This window comes from Petaurus breviceps, unplaced genomic scaffold (genome assembly GCF_028583685.1).
Source record: "Petaurus breviceps papuanus isolate PSGF00001 unplaced genomic scaffold, PetGlider_PUasm1.0 38, whole genome shotgun sequence".
NCBI lineage: Eukaryota > Metazoa > Chordata > Mammalia > Diprotodontia > Petauridae > Petaurus > Petaurus breviceps.
Window position 1 is genome coordinate 64,299,843 of NW_027186304.1, and position 23,505 is coordinate 64,323,347.

The window sequence follows — 23,505 nt, forward strand, 5'->3', positions numbered from 1 at the left end:
AATCTTTTCAGAGATATTTAACAGTCTTATTTTTAATTGTGAAAAATTAGAATCAACCTAATGACAAAGACCAAGATATTGGTTAGCTCCTTAATTTCTCAGCTATGTGACCTTGGGCAAATCACTTACCTTTAGTAAGACTAAAGGATTTGAATTAGATGATTTTTAAAGGTACTTTGTAGCTTATAACATTTTGTGGCTCTGAATATTTGTTTGGTCAGACATTTGACATAATTGACCTAAAGCTTCATATTGACAACTCATCTATAACTTCGTCTTTGAGAGTTGCTTGTGAAAATCATAATGCACTTAAGGATGGCATGAGAAATGTGGAAATACCTATTATATTGTAAAGTATTATAAAGAAACAGATACAGAAGTTATAAGAGATTACAACTACACAAAAATATACATACAATTATAGGGATATGTGAGAAGAATGGAAAGAAGTGCAAAGCAGTAGTAACTGACACATTATAGATAGCTGATTCAAGTGTTTTGGTGTATGTAGTTGTCAATCTAGGTTTATTTAGTTAAGCTTATGACAAACTACTTAAAATTTAATATACTCACTTGTGCATTAAATGTTTTTAAAGCATGTTCTATGTGTCAAAAATCTGCTAGGCATTTCAGATACAAAGAGAAAAACAAAATAGTACCCACCTTCAAGGACCTTACGTTCTATAGGGGGAAAATAGCCTGTACAAAAATGTAAACATGAAATAAATTCAGAGTAATTTTGCTTAGGGATTTAATCATAGGTTTCTTGTAAGGTGGTACTTGAGCAAAGCCTTGAAGGACTCTGAGGACTTTTTGACATGGGATGAGTAGGTAGTAGTGAATTCCAGGCACATAATAAGGCCTATACAGAGACACATTGAGATCTAGAATGTAAAATGTGAAAGAGAAAGGTATACTCTAAGCCTGGAAAAGTAAACTAGAATCAGATGAAGGATTTAAAAGTCAAAGGATATTGTATTTTATTCTAGAGCCACTGTACCTTTTTCATTAGGGGAGTGACATGTAATATACCTTTGCCTTAGGAGTATCAGGTTGGCCACCATATGTGGCAGGTGGGTGGTAGAGGAGACAGTCTAGTTCCACTTCTATGGCAAATCACTTCTCTTCTTTTTTTTTTAAGTAGTTGGGGTTAAGTAACTTGCTCAAGGTTACACGGCCAGGTGTTTCTGGGTGGGTGCTAAGTGTCTGAGCCCGGATTCGATCCCCAGGTCATCCCGGCACTGGGGCCAGTGCTCTTACTTGCTGTACTACCTGGCCGGCCCCCCCCCCCCCCCCCTTTGAGATCTGTTTTTCCCTCATCTGTAAAATATGGGAATAGATCTCAGACATCATAGCCAGATTTCTGTAACTATAAATGTCCCATTTTTCCATTTAATTTCATTATATAACTCCAGATTCATTTGTTCACTAAGCATTTCTTGGACACTCGCTATGTACATAATAGCTACTGGGTGCTAAGGGAACTACAAAAGAAATCTAAGGCATTATATCTGTCTCCTAGGAAACAACAATGAAATTGGGAAGATAATATATATATATATACACACACACACACACACACACACACACAAATAAAAAGTGTTAAGTAGCATATTAGTGCTAGAATGAGCAAGAGCAAGAAGTATTTTGGGAATTCAAAAAAAGAACTCTGTGAAGAAATGCCTAGAACGGATACGATTGGGATAGACAGAAGGAAGAGAGAAACTGGCATTAAATGGAAGGTGAACAGTATTCCTTCTAGCTTCAGCACAGATCCCACCTTCTCAGGTCTTTTTCCATCTCCCCAATTGCTAGTGCCTTCCTCTCTGATTATCTACCATCTACTCTGAATCTTTCTCCCCATCCCTCTGTTTACTTCTTTGCTCTTTCTTGAATTTGTATGTACTTAGTTATTTACATGTTGTCTTCTCTATCACATTAGCAGCTCCCTAAGGCAGTTGTTTTTTTTTTTTACCTTTCTTTGTAGCACAGTGCCTTGCACATAGTAAGTGCTTAATAAATACCTTTCAGTGCTAACAAAGGCTTGGACTACCTCAAGGATAAAATACAAATTAAAGTTGACATTTAAAACCCACAGTCTGCCATCAGGATTTTTTTTTCAGGCTCATGTCACATAACGTCTCCTTATGTACTATTTTCAGTTGAACTGGCCTACTTGGCATTCCATTTCCTACCTCTGAGCCTTTGTACAGGATGTCCCCCATGCTAATAGCATAATATCTCCTCACCTCTAGGCTCAGTTCTTGTGCTAATTTCCACAGGAAGCTTTTCTTCATTACTCTCATTATGAACACTAGGATAATGAGGTACTAGTACAAGTCCAGCTTCAAATTATCACATATACAAACATATTTATGTCTTGTGTTACCCAGTAAAACTATTCAAAGCTAGGGACTGTTTTTCCTTTTATACCTTTGAATCCACAGTGTCTCCATTTATTTTGGATTATTAGCATGCTTTATATCTTCTTTGGCAGGCAGTTAAAATGCGTGTACATATGAAGTAAAATTTAATTACTTAAGAGCCTAAGACTGTTTGGTTGCTTCTTTTATGCATTTATCTCATGCCTCTACAAACATAACTACAGAACTAGAAGAAGCCTTCTAGTCCAACTTTGTTTAATAAATGAGGAAACTGAAGCCTAGGAAAGTTAAGTGACAGGGCCTTATAGGTAGTATATGGCTAAGCCACGAAATAAATCTGAGTCTTCCAACTCCAAAACTACTACTCTTTGCATTGTATCTTAGGCAGTCCTTGGTGTAATTTGCATATTCTGTCATGTCTTCAGTTGAGGAAAGTGCTTAACACCTTTGTAAAAAGTAGATATAGATGGTTCCAGCCTTATACACTTAACTAACTGTGATCTTGGGGCAAGTTACTTAACCTCTGTTCGCCTAGGAGGCATCTGTGGCTCTGGATGGAGAGCTAGGCCTAGAGTCGGCAACACCAAGTACCCTCAGATATGTACTAGCTTTGTGACCGTGGGCAAATCACTTAACCTCTGTTTGCTTTAATCAACCAGAGAAGAAATGGCAAAGCACTCCAGTATCTTTACCAAGAAAATTCCATGGATAGTATGGTTCACGGGGATCTTGAAGAGTTGGACACAACCAAACAGCTGAACAACAACTATCCCAAACTAAGTAAAATAGAAAAGATGATTTCATTTTAGGAGGGGATTCACAGATGGGTTTATTTTAAATAAAAGCTTTCTTTCATTTAACATTCATTTGTAGATCATTAACCCATTTACAGAAAAGTGAGAGAGTAGAGAAACCTATAGCTAAAGAATTGGGAACCATGAGAAATTTTAGAAGTGAAAATATTAATAGCTTGCTTAAGCACTTTAGTGTTTATACACACATTGTAGGTTGCATATGCATGCATGTATATAGTATCCCAAAAGTCTTAATTTAAAGATTTTAAACTGCACTGGTTATTTTGGGATACTATATATGCATATATGTATATCTGTACATGCATACATAATGTGTGTGTATAATCTTAATCCCTGAGTGATAAGGAAACTGATATTCTGCCTTGGGTATTCATTACTTGACTAGTAAAGTAGCTGGAATTATATCCAAACCCAGGTCTTCTGACTCAAAATTGTGTTCATTCCATTTGCCACATAGTAATTTTAGATATAACAGAATCTAAGGAAAAAATTTTGTATGCCCTCTCTTGTCCTTCAAAAACTTCACATAATTTTTAGAATGCATATATTTTAAAAAGTAAGATAAAGCTATAAAGACTCTGAGGAAGGGGGGAGAATCATTAGTTCAAGAGGGTCTTGTTACTGACAGTTGTATGTAAGTATTCAGAATTCTGCTAAAATAATGGCTTCTAATAAGAGTTATGGTGAATTATTAGAAAGAATGATCACCTCTGTGCCAAGTTGTCACTTAGGAATTCAGAACAGCTACAAAATGTCAAATAACTAAGAAAACAACCAAAACGTAAAAGAGGAACGGAATTAAAATCCTCAGCAGAAAGTCACCTCGCAGAAAATAGTAAAAGAAATTAGTAACTAAACAAAATTTAGAAGTAATACAGTTTCAGTAAGATTTTAGACCTTTACAAGTAGAAGCATCAAAACTAGAGGATAAAACTAAGTAAAATAACCTAAAAATTCTTGGGTCTCCAAGAAGAACATGAATATATTTCAAGAAGTACAGTAGATTTTCTTGGAAATGGTAACAGAAGACAAAATGTAATTTCATAGAATCAAGAATTCAATTCACACAAGAATATTGACATCAGACAGAAAAGATCTTAGAAGCAACCAGTAAGGAATAAATCACATCAACAAAAAACTAATTTCCATAATGACAAAAGATTTCTCATCCAGAATGAGACATGAAAGGAGAAGCTGGGGTGTGATACAGTAAAACCAAAGCTCACTCTAAGATTGCCTGTTTAGCAAAATGAGCACATTGTTAATGAGATTTTTTTTTTTAGTGTAAACAAAATTTACAGACCTTAATGGCGAGCAGAACTTATCAGGGCCTTTGACATGCAAACCAACCATGAAGCAGAAAGTTAAACAAGGTAAACAAATCTTTAAAATAAGGAATTAATAAATTGTGACTCAAAGTACTTACATAGAATTTGAGACTTCGCTGCTTTCTAGGTTAACCTCTTCAGAGGTAGAATTCACCTTCTGTCCAGGCAGCCCATTCCATTTTTGACAGCTCCAATTGTGAGGAAGTTTTTCTCCTGTTAACATTTTTTAGCTTCTACCAATTGTTCCTTATTCTGTCCTCCATGAAAAAACAAGCAAGACTATCCCTTTTCTCTACGATAGTTCCTCAAATACTTGAAGACTACTATCATAATCTTTAATAAAGTGTCCTTTTCAGGCTAACCATCCAAAGCTCCTTCTGTGGCAAGAACTTACAGCCTTTCTCTGTCCTAACTGCCTTTTTTCTGGAGGATCTTCATCTTATCAGTGTCCTTAAACTAAAACCAGTCCACACAATGTGGTCTAATTAGGACTGGGTACAGAGAGGCTTTCTTTGTCCTGGAAGATAGGGTTCTTTTTACTTATTGAAAGGTATAGATAGACTATTGTTAATTTGATGTTCAACCTTCTAAGAAGTTCACTGGGAATTGAATGAGAAAACTCATTTAAGGGGAACAGAAGAAAAAGAACAAAAAATAGTTATGGAATTAATGTGGGTACTGTAGGTATAAAAATGATGGAGTGGAATAAGCAATTCCTAAAGTGCAATTAGGCATATCAAGACTCAGCAGAAGGCAGAAAGCTTTGAAAAGAATCCCAGAATCAGTGTTTTACTTTTATTTTTTTGGTGGGCAAAGGGGGTATGACGATGTACTATGTAGAGTCAAGAATTTATCCTCTGGAAACAAGATATACTATACTCTTAATCTTAAGCTATTAAAAAAAACAATGTAACTATTACAATAGGTAGAAACCCAAGCAAAAATTATATCTGAATATAAATGGACGTAATTTGCCTTTTAAAAAGAAGGTGATTGGGTAGGCTGTGTGGCTCAGTGAATAGAAAACCAGCCTTGGAGTCAGGAGGACCTGAGTTCAAATCCGGCCTCAGACACTTAACACAAAATTAGCCGTGTTACCTTGGGCAAGTCACTTAGCCCCAATTGTCCTACCTTCCCCTCTCCAAAAAGCAAAAAAAAAAAAAAAAGGTGGTTCCAAAATAGATTAGAAAATAAAATGTAACATTGTTACTTAATGGGAAACATCTAAAGTATAGATAAAATGAGAGAATGGAGTAAAATGTATTTGCTTCATCTTCCTACAAGGGAGTTGCATTTTAATACTACTCTATGATAAAGCTGAAATGAAAATAGTAACTGGTAAACTATATCATAATCATTAGTGCCATAGACAGCAAAACTGTGAATATTAAATATATATGCACCAAATGGCATAGTAACTAAGGACTTAAAGGGAAAGCTTAATTTTTTAACAATTCTGTTAAAATTTTCCAAGATTAAAAAAAAAAAAGATTTGAGGAGTAGGAGATTATTGGTATAATCTTTATTGTTATTGAAATTGACAACTGGAACAAAACACAAAGAAAGAAGGAAATTACAGATTTGAAGAGAATGTTGAAAAAACTTGATTTGATAGCTCTATGTAAAGAAAATCCATTTGACCCTTAGAGAGTTTACTTTTTTCTCATACCACTCAAAATAATTGATAACTCTAGGACATAAAGAATTCATATTTCATAATAAAAAAGGTAGAAATCTTAAAAACACTTCCTTTACATGCCATATAACACAATGAAAATAGGAATAAATAAGTGAATACAAACAAAACATGCATACCTTAATAGAGCCTTAAAATGGTACATAATGTGTGTAAATAATGAGCAAAGACCACATGTGGATAGAATAAAAAACAATTAACAATGATAGTAGTAATATGACATACCAAAATTGGTGGGATGTGACTAGCACAATGATCCTATGTAAATTCATATCCCTAAACACTTAACAAACAAGAAAAAGAAGACAAAATTGAATTAGGAAAAAACTGAACTAACAAAATCATTTTCAAGACCAAGGAAATTGAAACTATTAGGAGAATTAATCAAAAGAAAGAAAAGACCCAAATTACCAAAAGGAACTAATGACACTAAAGGGAGAGAAAATAAAGAAAATTACCTAAAATTATTGTTTTATAACCAAAACAAAATCAAGTTGAAATAGATGAAGATCTACAAAAATTAAAAATTAAGTTGGATTTTTACAAGAATGTAAGAGTTTGAGATTTGTTGAAAGCAATAAAATTATTTGATTATGTCAATAAAGACATAACTTTCAATGATTTAAAACCATCTTATAAACACTGAAAAGTGTAGGAACAGAAGGACCTTTGCAATGCCTAACATGACAAGGTATCTTTCTAAAATTAAGAACTAGCAATATCAGAGAAAGATGCTTTCCCACTAATATGGCTAAAGTAAAAAATGTAGATTGTCTTTATTATTTCTAGAAATAATAGTTATAGCAACAAAACGAAAAAGGAATAAGCATTAATAAAGAGCAGGCAGAATGATTATCTATGTGGATAATAAGGTAGTGAACTGAGTGTTTGACTGGGAATCAAAAATAATCTGGATTCAGTTCCCACTTTGGGTACGTAATAATTCTATTATAGGTGAATCACTTCTGAACCTCAGTTTCCTCATCAGTAAAATGATAGTGATAATACCAGCAATACTTTTATTATTTTTAATAATAATCAACTTGATTTTGTTTTGGTTATAAAACAATAATTTTAGGTAATTTTCTTTATTTTCTCTCCCTTTAGTGTCATTAGTTCCTTTTGGTAATTTGGGTCTTTTCTTTCTTTTGATTAATTCTCCTAATAGTTTCAATTTCCTTGGTCTTGAAAATTATTTTGTTAGTTCAGTTTTTTCCTAATTCAATTTTGTCTTCTTTTTCTTGTTTGTTAATAATATTGTTTGTTAATACCTTTAGAGGATAATTGTGAAGCTCAAATCAGTTAATGTATGTAGAGCTCTACAAACTTAGAATGCTTTATAGATGTTAGTTACTATCTAGCCCAAGAGAGGTGACAGTCACAAAATATAGTTGAAATATTAAATAGCTTCAGCAAAGTAGCAGTATATAAGATAAGTACACAAAAATCTCCAGTATAGGTAACTGTTTAAAATTTATCTATTTATGGATTTTAATCTGATAAAATATCAGACCTTCCATATAAGAGTCTAGAAATAGAATTGTGTCATAAATTTGGAAGAATTCAAAGAAATATGGTGACTCATTCATTTTACACAATGAAGCAGAGAATAAAGTAAAGGAATATTATTACTATATTAACAAAACTTGGATAAATAAAATTGGTGATGGTACTTCCATGTTAAAGCTAAAGCAAACAGGCTTACTGTCTTAACAAAACACTAATAAGCTTTTGCAATCAGTTTTACTTGTTTGTAGAGATTATGCTTTGAGGTTTCTGATTTTGCTATAATAATTATATTAAGATAAAATAAATTAATGATAGAATTTTTCTACTTGATGACTTATACATTGCTATGTATTTTAAATAGTTATATTTGCTAAATTATTTATTTACTTAGTCTCATGTTAAAGTTCAACCCAAATTAAGATGAGCAGAAAGGTCTCATTTCTATAGAATGAAGATATCTTCCTTAACTGGGGTGAATTGTAGATAGTGCTTAACTTAGAGTTAAGAAGACTGAGTTAAAATATGCTTCAGGCATTTATTAGCTGTGTAATCCTGGGCAAGTCACTTATCTTCATTCAACCTTGGTTTTCTCATCTGTAAAATGGGGGTAATCCTCCCAGGTTTGTTGTGAGGATCAAATGAGACAGTATATCTGAAACATGTTGTAAACCTTAAAGTACTATATAAATTCTAACTATTATTATCATAATGACTCTTACTGCTTATTTCAGTACTTATACATAAGATGATAGCTCCAGAGCTGTCTGGGAGAGAGCTCAGAATCTGTATAGGCCAGCTCCCTCACTTTGTAGTTAAAGAGACAGGTCCTCAGAGGTTAAATGATTTACCCAAAGCCACACAGATTGTAAGTGTTAGAAATTGAATTGAACTTAAGTCATCCTGATTTCAAAGGTAATACTGTTTCTGTTGTATCATACTAACCTTGAAACAATTGGATAATTTATCACTACAATATCTAAAATTGCTCTTTACCCAACCTCAGAATATTAAATTATATAAAATAAAATTCATGTTAGATATATTGAGTTGTATTTTATTGTATTGAATAGTATACTGATTTGGTCTGAATATGACAAGCCTAAAATAACTTTGAAAGGAAAAAAGTATAAAAATATATACCAAAAAATAACACTGATTGTCAATCACAGTTGAGTAGGAAATAGTAGCCTACATTCAAATCACTGTGGCATATAAGAAGTTCTGGTTAGCTGAAATCAGTCAACAAGTATTTATTGAGTATATAGTTCATGTTTCACACTCTTCTGTGGTCTTAGAGAAATTTAAGATGTATGTTCAGGGAGCATGACACATGAAACAGTGATAAGTAAAATATGGTCTTTTGTTAAAATTAGTATGTTGGTACTCTAAGATTTCAGAGGATTAATCATTTAGTGTAGGGAAGACCAGAGAAGGACAGACTCTCAAATTCTTTGGATGAATGGCAATTTACTACACTTAATTTGTGACTTAAGATTAGTTTTACTTCAAGCATTTTGTGACAACTTGAAGTAATTAAAGATAACCCCACCTGGCTCATTGTGAAACCAGATTTGGAAAGTAGTGCTATGAGGCAAAATGTTTAAATGTGTATTTACAGTAAGGATCTGTAGAATTTTGCTGTTAGTGAATTTTGGTGTTTTGATTGCATCTTTTATTTTTTTTAAGGGCATAACTAGTCCTCCAGTTTAGTATAAGGTAATATGTTCATATCCCAACTTGCAGATTTAATTTTGCTTTTTTTAAACCAAATTAGCTAGACCTTAAAGATTACTAGAAGTGAATGAGTCTTGTCTCTACTTTTTATATTTTTGAGTGTGGTTTTATCTTAAAAACAAAATTAAAACCCTTGCTGTTTCTGGTCAAATGAGATATAATGTTTAAATGTCAGCTATTAGGAAAAATGTCAGTGAAAAATGTTTCAAGTTATACTTCCTGTGTATCATTTCCTAACATGAATTCTTAGCCAGCTAATGTCTTGGTTTTTGTTTGCAGATATGGTGGAATTTCAAATTTTAGTCGTCGGAAAGTTAAGTACCTAGAGAAAGATGTGAGACATAAAACACAATTTCTAGACATGCGCAGACAAGTAAATACAAAAAACAAACATATCTTCTTTCCCGAAGAGTCAGAAAGACCATCTTCCCGGAAGAGTAAGACTTTGAGTAAGGTATAACTAAGTTGTGATTTGTATGGCTAGAATACCCCATCCAGTTATTTAGACCTTTATTTTTGTAAAGAATGTTTTGCATCTTAGATGCGTCTTAGTACATTAACTTTCAGGGATAAAATTCATATCTTTATTTTAATTAATGAGATTTGAGCCCAGGTCCTCTGACTATAATCTGTGTTCTTTCCACTTTACTGCATTGCATTCCTCCTCAAAGGACATCTTCAAAGACTTTGTTCCCAATTTTTTGTTTTGTTTTGTTTCCACTATGCTCAGTCTGGCCTGTTAGCTATTAGGAAGATTAATCCTACTGTCAGTGATGATATCAGTCATGTAAGAAGGAATAAATTCTGAGCTCAAGGCTTAAAAGGTTTGCCTTACATTTTCCATATTAGTTTTTAGAAACCAGTATTCATTCATTCAACCATATCACTGATTTTGTTCTTTGAATCAATCAATAAGCATTTATTATTAGTTAATATACTATGTCCCAGGCACTCTGCTAGGCACTGTGGAGACAAGGACAAAAATGAAATCATCCCTACCCTGAATAAGCTTCCATTATATCAGGGAATATGTACACGTAGATATATGCAAAGCACCCAGATTTTGTCCAATTATCTTTGATGCTAGTTAAGACATTTAACATAATTTCTTTCCAGGATGAATGAATGAATGAATGTAAAAGCATTTAGTAAGCACTCGAAATACCTGTAGAAAACTTGAAACATTCCTTGCTCTTAAGGAGTTATTAACCTAATGAAAGAGACAGCACATAAAACCCTATCTCTTTATTATATTGAACCATGTGACAGTGCCAAGGACTCTTGATAAGAAATTTCAGTATCTATGGATTCTGAGGAAGCAGGAGCTAATGCCCCTGCTAAAGCAGTTTTCAGGTCACATCTCCACAGGGATGTTTTCCCTGGATGACTCCTGCAAGGGTGGTGCTGGGCTCAGAGTCCTGAGCTATTTCCATTGAGGCCTCAGAGAGGGTAGTAGTTAAAATGGTGGCAGTGGTTTAACTCACTAAGCCATTTGTGTTCTCTCCTTCACGGCCCCTTGCTCTTTTATGTAGGCTGGTTTGCTTGTTCTGTGCGTAGTGAGCTGGTCAGTAGTTGGTGGTGATTGTTGGCCTCTTTTCCACAGGGGTTGTATCCCTAAGTTATAGCTAGGAAGAAGGATGGAGTAAAGGTAGATTATACTGGAAGCCAGGCTGTTGATGGGTATGAATCTATATAACGTTCCTTTGGGGGAGGGGAATTATCTGTCCAGAACTTCCTAAAATATCCATATGTATCAATAAAAGTAAGATGGCATTAGAACTACTATATAGTGTGTTTTCTTTATAGTTGGCCCATTTTTAGCAACTTCGATGCTTTCTTCCTTGTACTAGAGATATGTAATGGGTCATGGTGGGTCAGAGTAGCAAATTGCTCATAATTGCTCCAGTGGATTATCTTGAAGGAATCGTTGTTTGCCTGTCATTAAAATATTCTAGTTAGAATTCTCTATTGTTCTGTAAAACATCGGGCATTTCAGTAATGTGAGAGAAAACTTTCTATGTGTATTTGGATTACTATGACTGCATCTGTATAGCATGTTTGTGACATAATTCTAGGTGGAAAAATTCCTCAGATGGGTTAATGAGCCAGTGGAGGAGATACCATCACAGGACCCTCAGGATGATGCACAAGACACTTGCACAAGCAGTGATTCAGAAGAACAAGAAAGATCTGTTAAAAAATGTGATGACTCTTTTGATATTAGTAATCTTGAACCTGAAAAATATGATGCATTTTCTTCAACCAATGAATTTGAAATGGAAAAAAATAAAGAAGACAACAAAACAACTATAACAGAAGAGCAGAAACGTGTTCCTGAAAGGCAACTGGTTACTCTAGATATTCCAGATTATCTTCAAGTAGAAACAGATGGTAAGAACAAGTATACTCATTTGTAATAGATTTAGAAAAATATTTACTGTACTGATGTTTTCATTAGGGTGGATACTCCTTGTACCACAGTTCATATCATTTATTGTTAGTTACTGTTATAGTTCATACCATAAACCATGGGTTATCTCTACTCCATGCTTGAGTATTGGACTTTATTGGAAGTGGATAAGACACAGGACAACTATATTAGCTTTTCCATTGGTAACACCTAATCAGTCAATAAACATTTATTAAGTGCCTACTATATTCCAGGCAATGTAGCTAAGCTTTGAGGATACAAAAGAGTCAAGATAGTCCCTGCCTTCAAGGAGCTTACAGTTTAACAGGGGAGATAACAAAGAGTTATATATAAACAAGTCATACACAGGATAAGTAGGAAATATTTAAAAGAGGGCAGACTATATAATTAAGAAGAGTTGGGGGAAACTTCATTTAAAAGATGTTATTTTACTTGGACCTAAAAGAAGCCAGTAGACAGCAATAATAAGGAATGAGAGCATTCCAGGGCTAGAAGATAGCCAGAGAAGATACCCAGAGCTGAGAAATGGCATAAGTGGAACAGTAAAGAGGCCATTGTCACTAGATCAGAGAGGATATAACAGTAAAAAGATTGCAAAGGTAGGAGGGTCCTGGATTATAGAGGGCTTTGAAGGCCAGATGGAATTTTGTATGTGATCCTGGAGGCAATAGGGAGCTGATGGAGTTTATTGGCTAGAGGGGTGACATGGTCAGACTTGAATTATAGGAAAATCACATTGGTAGCTGAGTGGAGAAGGAATTAGAATGAAGAGAGACTTGAGGCAAGCAGACCACCTGCAAATTATTGCTGTAGTCCAGGTATGAGAGGATAGGGGCCTGCACCAGAGTGTTAGCATGGTAGCAGTGTCAGAGAGAAAAAGGGAGTGTATTCAAGAGATTTTGAAATTGATGGGCCTTGGCAATAGATGGGATAAGGGAGGGTGAGAGATAAAGAGGAGTCCAGGAAGACTCCTAAATTGTGAGCCCAGGGCACTGGTGTAGTATTTTTCGTAATAATAGGGAAATTTGGAAGTGAGAACAGTTTTGGGAGGAAAGTCCAGTTCAAGGTGTCTGAAAAGTAATTGGAGATGCAAGACTGGAAGGTCAACAGAGAGATCGGAATAGGATAGGTAAATTTGAGGATCATTAACATAGAGTTGGTAATTAAATTCATGACAGCTGATGAGATCACTAAGTGAAGCAGTATAGAAAGAGAAGAAAAGAGAGCCCAGGACAGAATACTATGGGAAAGCTATAGTTAGTTCAGCATAATCTGGATAAGGCCCCAGCAGGACTACTGACTTTTTGTCTTTCTTCATTATTTTTTTTTTAAAGTGAGGGGAAGAAGTGAAAATAGATGGTTATTGGCTTCTGTTGGTATGAATTATCACTGCAGTCTTTATTCATCCCTTTTGGGGACAAACAAAAATGATCGCACTCTGATAAAGAGTATAAGTAGAATCTATCATGCCTTTGAAGATAGCACTCATGGTAAAAGTTTATCTTTTTTTTTTTAAGAAAAGAAGAAAAATAGTTTAGCAAAAAAAAAAAAAAAAACCAAGAACAACAGTATTTTACCTATAATTCCCTACCTCTACATTTAAGGAATTTCTCAGTTCATCTCCAAAGCCAAGTTTGGTGTCATAATTATTAGCAGTCTGCTTCAATTTTTTGTTCCATTTACATTGTTATAGTCATCATGGATAATGTTTTCCTAGTTCTACTTTACATTGCTTTGCATCAGTTCATATAAGTCTAAATTTGCTGTTCTGAATTCTTCATATACATTATGTTTTATGCTGTAGTATATCCTATTATATCATTGGCCGTAATTGGTCTAGACTTTCTCCAAACAATGGGTGGCCTTTTTTTTTTTTTTCAGTTATTGACTATCATGAAAAGTACTATATTTTGTATAGAGAGCCTTTCTGTCTTTAACCTCAATGATCAAGTCACATCACCAACCATTTATGAAGCACCTCCTATATATGTAGTAGGCACCATGCTAAGAACTAGAGTATATGCCTAGCAGTGGAATCTCTAGTCAGAAGGTGGGGATATTTTAATCATTTTGTTTTAGTATAGTTTCAGAACGGTAAGACCAATTCACAATTCAACCAATCAAATATTTTTTAAGCTCCTTGTGCTAGACAGTTCTGGGACTGGGAATTCAAAGGAAAAGGCAACCCATCTAGTGTTGTGCATCCCATCCCCACCACACCTTCTTATCTATGTCCTCCCACAAAGACTTTACAAAAAAACACAAAATCATACATATTGTTTATTCAAGATAGCCAAGGAAAGATTTTTTTTTTTTAAGCAATCAGGGTTAAGTAACTTGGCCAATTATTTTTGTTTGGGTGCTGAGTATCTGAGGCCAGAACTGATCCCAGATCTCACGATGCTGGGGCCAGCACTCTTACTCACTGCACCACCTGGCCACCCCTAAGTAATTGGGGTTAAGTAACTTGCTCAAGGTTACACGGCCAGTTATCTTGTGTGGGTGTTAAGTCTCTTGAGGCCGGAACCAAAGCCAGGTCTCCCGACTCTGGGGCCGGCGCTCTTACTCACTGCACCACCTGGCCACCCCTGACCAAGGAAAGATTTAACTTGCTTTGAGTCAGGAGCTCAGTAATATCAGTTAAGAAGAGCAGATTTTATTTTTTGCTAACAGTATTATAATGAAGATATTTTGGATAGTTCTAATGTACTATATTTGTCATAAATGGTCTTTTTTACATTTTTTTATGCTGTGTATACTTTTACTACAGTTGAAGCAAAGAAGAAGAAAAAGAAAAGCAAGAAAAAGAACAAAACTTTAAATCCCCTCCCTCCAGAGATTGCTGCTGTTCCTGAACTGGCCAAGTATTGGGCACAGCGATATAGACTGTTCTCCCGTTTTGATGATGGGATTAAATTGGACAAAGGTAAAGTAGTATGTGTTGATGAAATGTAAATATTCAGATTGACAAATACTTTGTTGTATCATTTATTTGTTATGTTTTTAAAAACAAAATGCAGTGACATTAAATAGAACATCTGATCATCCTCACCTACTTTTTTTGTTACTTTTTGGTCTGAAACTGTGATTTCATTGAAATAGGGAACTCTCCATGAGAAAACTCCCTAAACCAAGGTGAAAGTTGCTTGGCAACAGTCATTTTCTTGGCAGAGATGATTGAGAAAGTGTTAGGTCACAGAGCCATAAGTAATAGTTATTTTTTACTTTTTTACTAATTTTATACTAATATTATTTACTCTGGGTCTAGCTCTTCCCTGCTACCACCTCTACTGGTGGTACCTAGTTAAATAAACACTGAAAATTTGGAGTTTAAAACCTGTTGGCTTCCACTGTAACCCAGAGTAGCCCAGCAATTTATTGTGTGCTTGAATGTTTGAGTTACCTAAAAACTGTGGCTTGTTTTTGTAGCACCAGTACAATATTCACAGCACCCACAGTGGCTTGAATTACAAAATATAACAGACTCTTCATATGGAAGACAAAACCAAAACATTTATTCAAACACCAGAAGGCCAAATCCGTCATAGCAACAAAGAAATCTATACACAGTAACAATGGCACCACCATCCCTGGACCTTCCTCCTGCTAGGGCCTTCCCACAAACGAACAATCATAGCTCACTGTCTGCTTCACCTCTCTCCCTCAACTCTAACTACTCTGATCAACTTCCTCTCAGCTCTGCTCTACCCTTCCTGCTCCATCTTTTTGGCAAGCTCCTCCCACCACTGACTTATGTGAATCGGGCTTCCATGTGACTCAAGCATGTCACATGGACCTATTAATGAATGAGAAAGATCTTCTCATTTACATTACCATTACAGTTTTCTGTCTAAACAGGATTTCCTGTAGGACCAGAGTTGTATACCTTCAGAAGTCACAGTTGTTGAAATAAATGTTTACTTATAGAAGGCCCCTAAAAAGTCCAAAGTCCTCTTAGCAGAGTCTCTGAGTTGGTGGGGGTAGAGGAGGAAAGTTTATACTTGAGAGGTACCACTGGATGGTTTTATAGGAATTGACCCCTTTGTTTGCAAAGCTGATAGTGTCTCTGTTAATCTTAAAATTCCAGCACTGCAAAACAAATTTAAAAGATTCTGTAAATGTAAAAATCATTAATATTGAAAAATACAAGTCGAAAATTCAAAAGGTTTGAATTCCAGTCCCAGATCCTTATTAATTATAAATCATTTTATTTGGCTTTGAGTTTTTTTTTTTCCCATTTAAGTGTCTTCTCACTACTCTGGGTCTTACAGTAATTTACAACTAAACTCATTCTTTCTGGACAGTTATTTTTAACTTTATGCTAATGCTTGGCTGGATTTCTTGTTGTATTGCACAACTTGACCAGAAATATTTTTCCCCTTTAGAGGGATGGTTTTCAGTTACACCTGAGAAGATCGCTGAACACATTGCTGGGCGTGTCCATTTGTCCTTCAACTGTGACATTATAGTAGATGCATTTTGTGGAGTTGGAGGCAATGCCATTCAGTTTGCCCTAACAGGAAAAAGAGGTAATCAACTATTAGACAGAAAACTATTTTCCTTCACTTTGTCTCCATATGTATTTGCTTCAGACGGTTGAAATGTAGGCATCTTGTATTACTCTGTATTCATATGTTAGTCTGCAATGCTTACAGTGAAACATATTTTAAACACTAAAAATACTTGCAACCACTTTCAACTAAAAAAGCCATGTTGCTCCCAGATGCTTTGTAGACTCTAAATGTAATATTTTTATTCAGAAATTCAATGTCTTAAAAGTTGCACTCAGAAGAGGCAAGGTCAGTTGTCCTTGACATAGAAAAATAGTTTCTGTTTTAAGCAATAGTTTCTTGTTTAAACAAAAGGTGAACCTAAAATGTCTTAAATGTTTAAATTTAGGTGGTTCTGTAAGCTAGGAAAATATTTAATTAATTGTTGTTCTCCCCTTTTTGTTGCCCCTAGTAAAAGAATATGCTGGATTTCTGAGGTATTGGAGGCATTGAGAGAAAGAGAGAGAGAGAATAAATACTGTTGAAAATATCCTGCATTCATTCAGAATTTTTCTCATTCAAAGAACTATCTAAACACATTTATTTACATGCATATATTTGTATAGATAAGGAAGATTTTATACTTGTCTATGATTGTCTGTATTCCAGTAGAGATTCAATGTTTAGCATTTGTTAATAGCACTTTCACAGGCCAAAATCAGTGCTTACAATTTCTGCTGCTTTCACACAGATCTTATTTTCAAATACAACTGATCAAAACACTCAGTTTTAAAGACTAGATTTAATGTCAGAAGACATTATTTTGCTCCTTAGTGTCAGCAAATTTGTCATTCTGCTCCTGGACCATAAATGTAGCAGATTAAAAAACTGATAAAGATATGGTCTTTTCTCTCTTACTTGTTTGTGTATCTAGAACAGAAATAGTCCTTGTAAATGCATGGTTTTATGCAGTAACTAATTGGTTGATGTGTATTTTCTGCAGTGATTTTATTTTGCAAAAATGTTGATGTTTCATAGCTTCTTTTAATATGTCTTGGAAGCTATCATTAATAAACCTCCATCTCATTGGGGAGTAAAGGTCAAATGAGCTCATTTATTTAATGCTTTGTAAATTTAAAAATAATATAGAAACATGACCTATTGAATTTTTTTATAAACTTATTTACATGACCACCATGGAAATCATGATTCATTTAGCCCTTCTAAGTATTGCACTAGCTTTTTGGAATCCATACTTTATGGCAAGTGGTTCATGTGAATTTCTATAGATAAACCAAAGTTAGCTTATATAAGCAGTGCTAATTCTGAAATAGCAATAAATTAAGTGAAATCAGCTTCTTTAAAAACACAAAACTAACAAAATGTTTCACTCAGCAGTCTCAGGAAAACAAGATTTCTATCATGAAAAATATTTAATTCCTTTAAAATGCTTTTCCAGAAAAAAACTTATCTATCTACATTTTTTAGACTATTTGTGCTTTTTTAGAGAATCTCAACATTATGGGCTCTGAGTGTAATAGATATCTTTGATTCCATGGCAATGATAAATGCTTGTTACTCAACACATTGCATGTTCTTGATAGATACAGTAAATACATGTAAATTGATACATGTGATAGAAAAATGAATTTGTATATGCATCCTTTTCTTTACAAATTCAAATAGAGGCAGATGTGTAAATCATCCCTGAGTAGGTAGGATTTTATAAATACCATTGCCATGTGCTTTTGCAAAAATCTGGATAAAAAGTTTTAAAACACCAAGCCTATTTCTAATTTCCTTTTCAGTCCAACTATTCTTTTAATATGCTTTTTTATAGCTTACTTGTGATTTACTCTGATTACCATGAAAGTAACTTGTTTCAGAAAAATATAGTGAGAAATATATTTAGTTACCATTCTGGACAGCTAGAATATTGAATATCACAGATTAATATCATTATTCATTATTCTTTTGATACCTAATCTCTATCCCCAAACTTCCTGTCATCAAAATGTTATAAAAAGGTCTTCAATCTAGCCTCGCTGGTCACAATTAAAATTGTAAGTGTTTCAGTTAAATCTGCATCTTTGGTATATGTAACTGGATAACCTAATCATGGGCATAGTTTTCTTTCCTTCTATTAAGGATTCTTTAAAGGATTGATTCAGATCATTGCAGAGATAAAATGTCATCTCAAAAAGCACATAAAATTGACTCATTTTCCTTTTTTATCTTTTTCCAGTGATTGCCATTGATATTGATCCAACTAAAATTGATCTTGCTCACAACAATGCAGAAGTATATGGAGTAGCAGATAAGATAGAGTTCATCTGTGGAGACTTCATGCTGTTGGCCTCAGATTTAAAGGCAGATGTTGTATTCCTCAGCCCTCCTTGGGGAGGGCCTGACTATGCTACTGCAGAAACCTTTGATATTAGAACCATGATGTCTCCAGATGGATATCCTTTCTAAGTCCTTGTTGTGATTTAACTTACAAATGGTGGTAAATGTTGTATTTTATTGCCAAGTTGCGTTGGGAGAAGGGTGTCAGATTTTCTGTGTGATATCTGTTGTCTACCTCTTTGGGGAGTTTTTTGGTTTTGTTTTTTGTCCCAAATAAATGGAACAAATGAAGCAGTAATTGACTTTTTGAAGCTATTGATACTGCCAGCTCATAGCAGCATAAATTTTGAGCTGAAAAGAATCTCAGTGTTTCTCTAATCCAGTCCCTTCAATTTATAAATGAAAACATTGAAGCCAGAAAGATTACACATAGTGAGGGTCAGAGCTATGATTTCAAACCAGGTCCTTTAGCTCCAAATTTTTTTCATTGTACTTATTTGTTGGTGATATGCCTCACCTTTGGCAAATTTAAACCAGAGCCTCAAGGGCCCTGTCTTTTGGAATTCTGGCTTCCCTTGGTATCTGCCAAGAGAATCTAGACAGCTATGCTTCAGTGTCATGTAGACTCAAAAAAACCCAGTATGACTCACCTGCTTTGTACTTGTTTGATATAACAGCAAGCTCCCTTTGAGAAGGACTGGGTTTAGAGTCAGGGGTCCTTGGTTCAGCCACCACCTGTTCCCTGGGTGACCAGGGACAAGTCACTTAAACTTTCTGGGCATCAGTTTCCTCATCTGTGAAATGAGGAAGGTAAATTAGGTATCCTTGAAGGACCCCTTCCAGTTCAAAATCTGTTATCCTATGAAACAGGTAAACTTTTTTTTTTTCTTTTTTTTTTTTTTGCTTTATGAGAATAACTTTTATTCCACCTAGACAATGAGCAGTCAGTCACTGTTAGTCATTTATGGAAGGGATCTTTCAAGACCTTCTAATCCACCCCACCTTCCTGCCTCCCCCTCATTCTACTAATGAGAAACTGAGGCCTGGGAAGCTCATGTTATATTCCCACAGTCACACAGGGAGCAGGCATCAGTAGTGAGCTTCAGAGATGGGACTAGAACCCAAGGTCTTTTACTCCAGAGCCAATTCTCTTTACCTATAATCCCCTGTCTCCATTCTTAAACATTAATATTGATTGGGACATATGCTAAATTATGATTTTAGATTTATAAATAATTTCACATTTTCTACAGTCCAGTTAAATAAATTATTCTAGTGCCATATTGATAACTAAATCCTATGTAATGGTTTTGCACTATTTAGGTATTTTTAATATTTAAGTATTTTAATATATGATGTGATATTTAATTTTAACATAAGTAATTAAGGATGTGGTGGGTGTTGTCATATCATCTCCCTCTCCTCCCCCAAAAAAATAAAACTCCAAGATTAAAAAAAAATACAGTTTAACATAGCGGAATTTGTTTGGCACAAAGCACTTACTTAACCTTTCTGTGCCTTAGCTGTCTTACAATAATAAAAAATAATTAGAAATACTAGTCACATTTGCATAACCCTAGAAGGTTTACAATGTCATAACAGTAACCTTATGAGGTAGATAGTTACAAGTTTTATTATCCCCTTTACAGATGAGGAAATTGAGATTCTAAGAAGCTCTGACTTGCCCATTGTCACACAGGTTTGAAATGTCAGATGCATAATAAGAACCCACATCTCTTGACTCCCAAGTCCAGCATTCTCTCTAGTAAGTTACACTGCCTGTTGATATAGGAATGGTTATACTATCTACTCAGCTGCATGATAGAGTCCATTGAAGTAATTATTTGTAAGCATTATCAAATAAAAGAGGTGTTTTGTAAACTGTAAAGAAGCATTATTAACTTTTTTCCTCTTTTTCTTGTTTTCTTCTTTTGAAGTAGACATGTGATTTCATTGGTATAGGCAGCTAGAACCTTCTCTCTAACTAATTTCCTGGGGATTAAAGGTTGAGGAACATTCCCCAAGTCACATAAGGAGTATATGTTATAGGCAAGTCTCCAGTTCTAGTGCCAGCAGTTGCCCACTGGGCTGCAACTTCCTCTGATGTCAATCTATGGGTGGTGTTATAAAACTAAAAATTTATTTGAATTCATCTAGGGACATGAGCAAATATGCTGATGGTTTGGAAGGGATTTTCATTTTTAACATGAGATAGCTGCTTCTATAGTAAGGATTTTACTTTATTCATGGTTATCATTTATTGTTAAATTTCAGAATAAAAGCATTTTACATCCTAGATTGGAGACCATCTTTTAACTAGCTAAATTAAGTATCATTTAGTAGAAATTAACAGCTATCAGTTATTTTTCCTTAACTTATTTCAAACATTTGAAATTTTCAGGCTGTCCCGGATGATCACTAACAATATTGTATATTTCCTCCCAAGAAATGCTGATATTGACCAGGTACGTTATGATTAAGGAATTATTGATAAGCCTCCCTCTGGTTTAACTATTGATTTAGTTTCACAGGTACATTGATTATCATTAAAATGGTATTCTCTCTACTTTCCCTGCTAAACTTTGTAGATCCATAGTTGTAGTGAGTCTTACATACTTACTTTGTTAAAAGGTAAATATGTAACACAGGTTGATGAGATTTCGGGCCAGAAGGAACCTTGCAAATCATCAAGCCCAACTCCCTCATTTTTACTGATGAGATAAATTTAAATCTTCATTGGTTGCCCCTGGATTGTAGGTATTTAATAAATATTGTTGGAAGAAGAAAAAAAATTCCATTCTTTAGGACAGTACTGTACCATGCATGTAGCTTCCATGTAATAAAAGTTTGATGCATTTGAACTCAAGAATCAAATTACAGACAACACATCTGTGAAAATGTGGGTAGAAGAAAAAGGTATGGCAGTGAGATGACTTTGTAATGATGTTTTAGGGATTGTGTGCCTGCAGTTTGCTTAAGTCATTATTAGATGTGCTTAAGTTCTTTAAAGCTTGAGCAAAAAGGCTTGGTTTGTTTTAAACCTTGAGTTTATATGTATACCAGCATAATGTAATGTTGACCTGTCCAGAAGCCTAAAGGGGAAATTTACTGACAGACTGAATTTAATTTTCATATCCCCTCCATCATATACTTTGCTTTTTCAGAGAAACTCAAAAAGAAAACTCTCTTAGGTTTCTATACCCTTCTTTCTTTCCTCAGCTAAAATTTTCATGGGTTGAAGTCTCAGAAAAAAAGTTACCCTATCACATTAAATGTAGTTGGAAATAGCATCTGGATGGAATACATATGCTGTATTTGACAGTGTTGACCATCTTTGCTGGACACTTCTTTCTCAGCTTTCTTGACACTTCTCTGTCCCGGTTCTCCTACTTATCTATTTATTTTTTAGTTTCTTTTTGTGGTTCCTAATCCAGATCATAGACCTTAACTACTAAGTCTTTGTCCTCCGTCCCCTACTCTTTATTCACTCTCAGTGACTCCAGTAACTCCCATGGGTTGAATTAACTATTGTCTCTAGGTCAGATGCTTCAAGATCTTTATAGCTAATCTTACTGTCTTCCCTGAACTTCAGTCTCATATCAGTTTCCCTATTGAACATTTCAGATAGGGCTTCCCAGAAATACTTCACACTCAACATGACTAAAGACAACTTACCTTTCTCCTAGCCCCTCTTCTCTTCTTTTATTATGTCTAAAGCACCACCAGTCTTAAACAGTCTTCCCAATTTGTAATTTGGTATTGTTCTCAAGACCTTACTCTCCTTTTTTTTTATGTATAAAATCAGTTGCTAGATTTTGCCCTTTCTAACTCCATAACATCTCTCAAATCTGATCCCTTCTGTCTCTTCACACAGTTGTCAACTTAGTTCAGGCCCTTATCACTTCATACCTAGATTATAGCATTGGCCTCATAACTGGTCTACTTCCCTCAGGTTCATCCTCCACAATACTGCCAAAATGATTTTCCTTGAGTACAGATCTGACCATATCCTTCCCTTACTCAGTTTCAGTGATTTTCTATTGCCCCTAGAATCAAATATAAATTTATCTGTTTAGCTTTTAAAGTCCTATCAGCCATTCCCCAACTATTTCTCCAGTCTCATGGTACACAGTTCTTCATCTTACATTGCTGTTCAGCTTTCCTTCTCTGTTCCTCCCACATTGCATTCCATATTCTACCTCCATGCATTTGTACTGTTGTACCTCACACCTCAGGTGTGTTCTCTCTTCACCACCACTTAATATAATCCCTTTCTTCAAGACAGGTTTAAGCAGCACCTTCTACACGAAGCTTTTCTCAGTTCAGTCCCCTTCCCAGATGATGCCTTATCAAACTACCTTGTGTATAAATACTGTTTATTTACATGCTTTTTATTGTTTTCCTTTTCTGGAAAATGAGCTCTTCAGAGTAGGGATCTTATCACTGATTATATTTGTATCTGCTGTGCCTATCACAGTGCCTGGCACCTATTAGCTGCTTAATAAATGATTATTGCTTAATTGTTCATAGATTGTGGTATAGTGGAAAGGATGCTGAACTTGGAATCAGGAGAGACAAGAATTCAAATCCTTCATCTGACACTTAAAAGCAGTGTAACTGGACAAGTCATCTTGCTGAGGCTCAGTTCTTCGTTTGTAAAATATGGATGATAACAATAACTATCTTTATATCATAAGGTTTTAAAAATTAAAATGAGGTGTTTATAGATAAAGCATTTTGTAAATTTCTGAGGGCTAGCTAAATGTCAGTAT

General features: G+C 34.7%; 1 protein-coding gene across 1 annotated transcript in view; it reads left to right on the top strand.

Moving 5' to 3' along the window:
• TGS1 (trimethylguanosine synthase 1) overlaps positions 1 to 23,505 on the top strand; it is a 58,103-nt gene that overhangs the window by 17,127 nt on the left and 17,471 nt on the right. Inside the window, exons 7-12 of the mRNA XM_069099946.1 lie at positions 9,746 to 9,920; positions 11,542 to 11,857; positions 14,668 to 14,823; positions 16,283 to 16,426; positions 18,633 to 18,849; positions 21,120 to 21,198. Coding sequence (XP_068956047.1) covers positions 9,746 to 9,920; positions 11,542 to 11,857; positions 14,668 to 14,823; positions 16,283 to 16,426; positions 18,633 to 18,849; positions 21,120 to 21,198 — 1,087 coding nt within the window. The remainder of the gene's footprint in view (positions 1 to 9,745; positions 9,921 to 11,541; positions 11,858 to 14,667; positions 14,824 to 16,282; positions 16,427 to 18,632; positions 18,850 to 21,119; positions 21,199 to 23,505) is intronic.